A 9,010-nucleotide genomic window follows, 5' to 3' on the forward strand; every position below is an offset into this window, starting at 1 on the left:
AGTGTACTCAGGAAGCATCTAGGTTAAACATCATTTGGGACGCGAAATCAGAATTCATATCTCCGAAAAATGAAGTATCTATCCCCTGCATTGCAGAACTCCAGATGCTTTGTTCAACAATATATTCATATGTATATATTGTCTGTATATATTAATTATTTATTTACTGACGTATTGAAGCACTAAAGCACTTTATATAAAACACAACGGGCTGATGAGGAGGCTAGTGCCACATAACATTTAGCCACTCAAATCAATTGGCTAATACTGGCACCTCTGAAGACCAATGAATAAGTCAAAAGCTATAAGTAAACATGCTGTGAAGTAGTTTTTGGAGAACATGAGTGATAGTATAACAGTACAAAGGATTGCTGCACACATTACTTATTCTGCATTTTGTACCATAGCATCTTTCAAATATATTATACAACTGGTATCCCCCAATAATTTTTAGAAAATTTCACATATTTGTTTGCAAAGGCAAGCAGTGGTTTCCCCCATGTCTGTCTCAACAGTAGACTATGGACTTTTTCTCCAGAAACTTGTCCAAACCTTTTTTTGAAAACCAGCTACATTAATTGCTCTTACCACATCCTCTGGCAACGCATTCCAGAGCTTAACTATTCTCTGAGTGAAAAATATTTCCTCCTATTGGTTTTAAAAGTATTACTCTGTAACTTCATTGCGTGTCCCTCAGTCTTTGTAAATCTTGATGCAGAAAAAAATCGATCCACTTGTACCCGTTCTACACCACTCAGGATTTTGTAGACTTTAATCATATCTCCCCTCAGCCGTCTCTTTTCCAAGCTGAAGAGCCCTAACCTCTTTAGTCTTCTCATCTACTATGAGTTCCATCCCCTTTATCATTTTGGGACCAACACAATTAGAAAAAGAAAAAAAATGAATTTTATTTTTAGTTTAGGACAAAGTAGTGTGGAAGCCAAGTTTATAAATGTTAATAAATAATGAAAATGGAAATAAGGTGATATCTTTTTATTGGACTCATTTTTTTTTATAACTTTGTTTATTAAATTTCCGACAGAGAAAATAGCCAAGTACAATACAGTCAAGTAACGCAACAACAAAAACCAATGTACAAAGCATAGAATCCCCCAAAAGAGCAAAAATATAACAATCAGCCATTACTATCACATCCCACCCACCCACCAGCAGGGAACACAAAAAGCAATAGTACGTAGTCAGGCAGAGTGTTGTCTCTATTGGACATAGGGGTCCCAAATCTTACAATAAACTACAAGAGTGTTATGTCGCAAAGACATCAGTTGTAGGTAGGCCAAACAGATTGCAAATTAGGTATATTGGGGGTACACCAACCCTGTGCTAAAGCAAGATGGACGGTCGCAAAGGCACAAACTGCCAATTTCTGCTCGGGCAGCTTCAAGCCCGGAACTCCCACAATAAATAAACAACATTTCATTAATACACAACAGTATTTTTGAAAGAGCTTAATCAAAAAAAACAACCTACCTGCTGCCAATAAAGTCTCACTCCCTGAAGGGTCCAACAAATGTGCATGAAATCCCCCCTTTCACCCCAAGCTTGCCAACAGTGATCAGTGCCCACATGAAAAATAGAGAAAAGCCGCTCAGGGGTATAGTACCACCTATAATACATTTTATACCCAGTTTCAATATAATTAGATTACATTAATTTGAATAACCAAATCCCAATTAGGAAAACTGCGCCCTCCCCCCCAGGTAGAGCTCACTCCCATTGATCTCTAAAGGGGTCCAACAGGGATTCCTGTTTTAAAAGAGCGCGATATACTTGGGAAACACCCCCCCAACCCCTGCCTGAATAGCCATCTCAAGCCAGGTTTCCCCTAAGGAAAGCTCCCAAAACACCCGTTGAGAGACAAAAATCCGCACTGTTCAACATTTGACGTTCCATATCCTCCAAACACGATTCCGCCACACCCCTGTCCTCTCCATCTGCCAATGAACTAGCAAAATTCTTCAATGAGAAAGTCACCACCTTACGATGCTCCTTCCCTCCAACACCCTCTTACAACTCCCTGGTGCTCGCTGCCTCCAACCCCAATCTAACCGATGCCAACCATATCCCAGCCGATAGACCCTGGACCACCTTCAATCTCATTTCCGATTCCCAGGTCTCCAAACTCTGCCTCAAGTTAAAATCCTGCAACTGCACCTTGGATCCTTTCCCCTCCTACTTATACGAAAATATTCCCACACAAGCCATCTCATCTCTCACCAAACGTATAAATTCCGCTTTACTCTCAGGCCTATTTTCCGCAGAAATGGGAGACATTGCTTTATCCCCTCTTTTGAAAAAAGCTGATCTAAACCCCTCCACACCGTCCAGCTATCGCCCAATAGCTAACATTCCTCTCCTGACCAAGATGCTGGAGTCCATCATAGCCACCCAACTCTCATCCTATCTTGAGAGATTCTCCATTCTACTACCCTACCAACATGGCTTCAGACCCAACTTTAGCACTGAATCCCTTTTGGCCTCTTTAATTTCAAAAGTCCAACATCTTCACTCTTGCAACAAGTTCGCTGTCCTTCTTCAATTTGATCTTTCTGCAGCCTTCGACATTGTCCATCATGACATACTAATCCTCCAACTTTCTTAAAATTGGCATAAACTCCACAGTCTTAGATTGGTTCTCAAAATTCCTACGTTCTCGCTCCTACTTCGTTAACATGAATGGTACCTCATCCTCCCCTTGGAAACCGATTTGCGGAGTTCCTCAGGGTTCACCTCTATCCCTGATTCTTTTCAACGTTTATATGTCCTCCCTGAAACTCCTCAAACTTTCCACCTTTGAGACACTCTATACCTATGCCGACGACATTCTTGTCCTCCTCGAGACCGACTCCAACCTCACCAACCTCTCTGATAACATCTCTTCTTGTATAACGAACCTCCAATCCTGGGCTCTCACCGTTCAAATGAAACTTAATGAGACCAAAACAAAACTTCTTTGGCTAGGCCCAAAATTAGATCAGCTGCCCACCCTCATCCCACTATCCTCAGGCACCAAACTGCCGCTTGAGCACTCAAGCAAAGTTCTGGGAATCATCATTGACTCTACACTGTCCTTCAACGATCACCTCAACTCCTTAGTAAAAAAATGCTTTTTCAACCTTCACATGCTAAGGAAAGTCAGATCCTGCTTCCACCAACAACACTTCGCTGTCCTCGTTCAATCCATTATTCTATCTAGACAGGATTACTGCAACTCCATCTACTTAAGCCTAACAAAGAAAAGTCTTCTCAGACTCCAGCGGATTCAGAATACCGCGGCTAAATTAATTTTCGCAAAAAGCAAATTCGACCACGTCTCCCCGCTTCTATCTAAGCTTCACTGGCTCCCAGTTTTTCTCAGGGTCCACTACAAATGCGCCTGCCCAACTTTCAAGTCTCTACACGGCATCCTTCCTCTCCTGTTTCCACTATCTTGACTCTCCGCGAATCCTAACTCCACCAGATCCTCTCAAAAATTCATACTATCATTCCCCTCTTTAAAAGGCATATCCCATACAGGAAAACTTGGAACATCCCTCCTCTTCAAGATCACCGAGCTGTGGAACAGCTTATCTGCCCCTCTCCGGAGTGCGACCTCCCTCCAACGCTTCAGAAAACATTTGAAAACTTGGCTTTTCTCTAAAATGTAACCACTTCCTCCCTCTCCTCTACACTTAATCCCTTCTCTCTCCCCTTTTTACCAAGCTCTTCTTCTTCCCATTGGAGTTCCTTTCTTTTGTAATTCCTGTAAACCGTGTCGAGCTCTACTTCTGTGGAGATGATGCGGTATACAAACTTAAGGTTTAGTTTAGTTTAGTTTATAAGAAAGAATCCCTATCGTCTAACCCAAATTCCTCTTGCAAATCCTGAAAGGTACGCATGTGCAAATTGTCCCAAACCTGACCCAGTGTACGAAGACCCGCCAAGATCCACTTATGACGAATCGCCTCTTCCCACCCAGTTGACCCAGCAGGTAGGGCCACAATTGCCATTTGGGGAAAAAACAAACGCTCCAGGAACATCCGCCTATGAAGTATGTATCAACAGTGAAGCACAGCCTGCAAAAACAGATTAGGAGCTTTCATTGCCAATTTATTGGACTAATTTTAATACATTTTTGACTAATGTTTAGAGACCAAACCCTCTGTCCTCATGTTAGAACAGGATATCATAACGGCAGTATACTCTTCTGACCTCAGAAAAGAGGTTTTGGCCTCTGAAAGCTAATTAAAAATATATTTAGTCCAATAAAATGATATCATATTATCCAAATTTAGCTTTATTTGTATTTGTTTACCTATAGTGTAATGATTGAAATATTTCAGTTTTTGAATTTACTTCTGCTATCTTTATATTTTGCATCACTATTTCTCTTTTTCCAGTATTGCATGTGGCTTCTTGGGAGAGCATCAGGGAGGGGGCTGGAGAGCATTGGGGGGGGGGGGACTGTAGAGGAGAGCATTGGGGAGGGGGGGTTGAACAGCATGGGGGTGTAAAAGAGAACATTGGGGAGGGTATTGTAGAGCATGGGCAGACTTGCATGGTCTGTGTCTGTCTGTATATGGCCATTTGGGGGAGGATGGGCTGGGCAGGGCTTCAATGGCTGGGAGGGTGTAGATGGGATGGAGTAGGTTTTAACGGAGATTTCAGCAGTTGGAACCCAAGCACAGTACCGGGTAGAGCTTTGGATTCTTGCCCAGAAATAGCTAAGAAAAAAAAATTAAAAACATTTAAATTGAATCAGGTTGGGCAGACTGGATGGACCATTCGGGTCTTTATCTGCCGTCATCTACTATGTTACATGAGAGAGGTCTGTCCCAAATGTTGTTTGTAGCCCATTATCACTAGTAAAATAAATATTTTAGTAGCTTAACAAGTTTCATTTTTCAGGTGCCACATGTACCTTTTTGAGTTAATTAGATACGGAATGGTACAGCTGAGTTAACCCCCTTGTTCATGAAGCCACGCTAGGCTTTTTATCTCCGGCCACGGCGATATTAGTTCCTGGTGGGCTTCAGACAGCATCGGAATATATACGATTCCCAACTTGCCTGCTCTCACAGCCCTGTCCACACACAGTGGTCAGATCTGTGCATCATCTCTTGACCATTCCACACACTGCTAGGCCACCCATTGGGATTCTATGCTATGTCATCTCATTGGTGCCATCACTCAGACCTTACTCCCTGGTGCCTGAAAACCCCCCCACATACCTGTGCCATTCCCTGTCTCCCAGCCTTCTGCAGCACTATTATGCAATGCACCTATGATATGGTCAGTCTTACTCGACGTCTTTTCCACACACAGGCCAACGTCAGCAGGAGGAGACAACAAGGAGGAGCAGAAGGCCCAGGAAGTGGAGGTGGAACAGGGAGCCTGGGAGGTGCCACTCCAGGCCACAGAGGTAGAGGAGGACACCTAGGCAGACATGCCACCCCTGAAGGAGGACAAGGAAGATGAGGCTGAAGAGCCTTGGGGGCCACCTGCCCAGCCCCAAGGACCTACTGCTCACCTCACAGATCCCGCTGGGGGGGGGGTAAGATGAGGATATATGGGCTGAATGCGATCCGTGAAGTCTGCGGGAGTTAAAACTAGGGTTTGTGGAGTGAACAGGATCCATGAGGTCCACAGAAGTTAAAAATCAAGGATCCCTGTCCACGGCCACTTTCTTTTAAAAGCCATGCCCCTTTAGTTCTGTGAGGTCCGCAAGATCCTCTTGTTAACTTCTACCTTTGCTGGCTTTTCTGTTGGGATTGTTGGTGCTGATACTGGAGTCTCACCCTAGTTCTCCATTTTGTTATGCCCGGTTTTTCTGCACCCTAGTGTCTCAAATGTCTTCTATCTGGAGGCCCCATGGATCCCACGGAGCTAAAGCGCATGGCCTTAAAAACAAAATAGCTGTGATGTGGGATCTGCAGAAATCCTCGTTTTAACTCCCGCAGACCTCACGCATCCCTGAGATGAGCAGATTTTTAAGTGCATGCGGTTAAGATCCAAAAGGTCCATGGGGTCCACATTTTACCCAGTCCCTGTTCTGGGTTCCATCTAAACCAATGGTCTCAAACACATGGCCTGGTGGCCACATGTGGCCCACCGGGTACTATTTTGAGGCCCTCGGTATGTTTATCATAATCACAAAAGAAAAATAAAACACTTTCTTGATCATATGTCTCTTTAGCTATAAATGACAATATTATCATTATTAAGACTTAGCCAAAAAAGGAAACTATAGAGTTTTACCTCATGCAAAATTGTCATTTCTTTAATAAGACATTAACTATTCTTTCTGAGGCCCTCCAAGTACCTACAAATCCCAAATGTGGCCCTGCAAAGGGTTTGAGTTTGAAACCACTGATCTAAACTAACACCCCCTCCACTTTATGAAGCTGTGTTAGGCTTTTTAATCGCTGGCCGCAGCAGTATTAGCTCCAACACTCATAGAAATTCTATGAGGATCAGAGCTAATAGCACTGCGGCCAGCGATAGAAAAGCCTAACACAGCTTCATAAAGGGGGCCTAAATATCATGAAAATTACCCTTCTGAAATGTTACTAAAGTTGTTTGGACTTCTGGTTCAGCTATGGGAAGAAATCTGAATGTGTACATTTCAAACATTTGCATGTGATTTTGCTCCTGTTCCTGCTGACACTTCTATTGCATGCCCATATTTATGCAGGGTAACTTGAATATATTACAGAATAAGCAAGTGCACAAAATGTAATACTGCCACTCTTGCATGCTTTCTGCCCAAATTCCTAGATGGTCCAGTTCCCAAACTTACGCTTTCTTACCTGTTGGGTGTTGTGACCCTGATCACTTCTCTGACAGCGGGTAGGGGTGAGGGAAGCTGCAACTGCATCCCAGACCAGGAGATATGGCAGCCACAATGAGACTTCAGGTAGCTGTAGAGCCCAGTGGCTGCAGCCACCCCTGTGCTCCCAGTCACCAGCACCTTGCCCCCCTCACCAGAAGCCAGCTGGTAGGTATCCAAGCCATCCTTGCCAGCCACAGAGCTATTCACGGAAAGCCAAAAGTCACCAGCCCTGGCCCCGATCAGCCTCCGCAACAGCTCCCTCACTGCCTGGGTCTGGAGCTCGTCACTCGCCTGAGGCTTTAGGTGAGCAAGAGTGGGGAAACCCAGCCCCACTTCCACCAGGAGCAGGCAAGAGAGCAAAGCGAGAGGCTGGGAAGCACTTTTCATGGCTGATGGCTGGATCCCAGTCTTCAGCTTCTTGGTTTGTCACCAAATCCCTGCAGCTCAGCACCGAGAAGAGAAATCGCCAGATCAAACAAGCAGTAGCTGCACTTCCTGAACTTCCCAGGTCCTCTCTCCCTCCCCCATTAGCCACCCCCACCCCCAGCCTGCTCCTCTCTGATTGGCCACTTTTGCTGTTAAAGACCAAACAGCCCCAGTACAATAAACATATAGAAATGCATGCTATAAACAGCAGACAATTAGCCCGAGCTACTCTAAACAGAAAATATAGCTCTAAAGATTCCAGGAGGGATATTTTTCAAGAACTTGTATGTACCTTACTGCCAGGCATGACGTCAGGATATCTACAATACGAGGGTCCGCTGGAAAGTTCTCAGCCCAACCAAGAAGGGAATGACGTAGAAATATGAAACTTACAAGTTATTTCCCATACAGAGGTTAGTGCTTGGGGCAGTGACGTAGTAAGGCTGAGTGGTGCCTGGGGCGGTGGCACCCCTTCCCACCCTCTTCCCTGTACCTTTTAAACCTCTGGTGTGAGCAGCATGCTGCCCATGTCGATGTCACTTCCTAAGAATAGGTCCCGGAAATGATGTCAGAGAGAGCACCAAAAAGATATAGGGGAAGGCAAGGGGTGCAAGGAGTGAGCAGGCGCGCGAGTGGGGTGGGCAGAGTGGAAGAGGGGGTTCCACTGCACCCCCCTTACTACACCACAGGTACCTGTTGAAATGTTTGCTGGCACGAGCAGCATCTTTCACCTGCTGCTCGTACTGGCCACAGCTCCCATCTGATGTCACGTCCTGGTCCTGTATCCCCTGTAAAGATGGCAACGCCTCCTGCCCACCCTTACTATGCTGCTGTCCACATATCCACCCCTAAGTTCAGCACACATGGTACATCATGCCTGAAGTTTCTGTAACCCTTCCAAAAAATACTCTGATGTCTGGTCACTGAACTACTGCTCCACTGCTGCAATCACCTCCGAATCACTTGAAAATTGTCACCCTTTCAAACTCTTTTTAAGGTTTGGAAACAGAAAATAGTCAGATGGAGCAAGATCTGGTGAGTAGGGTGGATGGTCTATGCACTGAAACTCCAACTGATCAAAACATCCATCGTTCCCTAGCAACAGCAGCAGATGAATCCAGAGACCAATGGGATAGCACACATCTACCAGCAGGCGGAGATAGAGAAACTGATTAACAGGTGGTCCTATTGGCTGGCACTCCTCCTGTTTATCCAGTATTCTCTATCTCCCAGCAGGAAAAGGTCGCTATTCAACTAGCTCCTGAATTCTGGCTGTGGCTGGAACTTTATTTTCTCCTGTTGAGGTTTGTCTTCAGTGAGACTGCCATTCTGTTTCTCCTGTTGAGGTTTCTCTTCAGTGAGCTGGCAATGCTATTTCTCCTGTTGAGATTTTCTCTTCAGTGAGACAGGGGTGCAGCATCTTGATTGAGTCTAGTACGTATTCACTTTAAAGGACATACGTATTTCGCTCATGTTGCATGGGGTTAGTACTGTTTTCATGGTTCCAGTATATTCCTCTTTACATTGTGAAACTTGATTTTTCCTAGGAGAATCTTCTTGCAGATCCTACAGTCTCATCCTGCCATTCCCTGACCTTCTGCACTTCATTCTGAGGGGATCTTGACTTCTTCCAATGACTCTTCAGGCTTTCTCATGAGGGAGAAGACGCTATAATGTCAGGTCAGGGGGCTGTGAAGATTTTTCAGGATGCTTGCATCTTTGCATCCTCCTCCGGTTTCCAGTTCGTTCTTGGAG

General features: G+C 44.8%; 1 protein-coding gene across 1 annotated transcript in view; it reads right to left on the reverse strand.

The window, feature by feature from the left end:
• Positions 1-7,330, reverse strand: part of NAGLU (N-acetyl-alpha-glucosaminidase) — a 32,650-nt gene extending 25,320 nt beyond the window's left edge. The window contains exon 1 of the mRNA XM_033918937.1: positions 6,807-7,330. Coding sequence (XP_033774828.1) covers positions 6,807-7,216 — 410 coding nt within the window. The 5' untranslated portion in view covers positions 7,217-7,330. The remainder of the gene's footprint in view (positions 1-6,806) is intronic.
• Between the last annotated feature and the right edge of the window lie 1,680 nt (positions 7,331-9,010).

Source organism: Geotrypetes seraphini, chromosome 13, assembly GCF_902459505.1.
Source record: "Geotrypetes seraphini chromosome 13, aGeoSer1.1, whole genome shotgun sequence".
Lineage (NCBI taxonomy): Eukaryota > Metazoa > Chordata > Amphibia > Gymnophiona > Dermophiidae > Geotrypetes > Geotrypetes seraphini.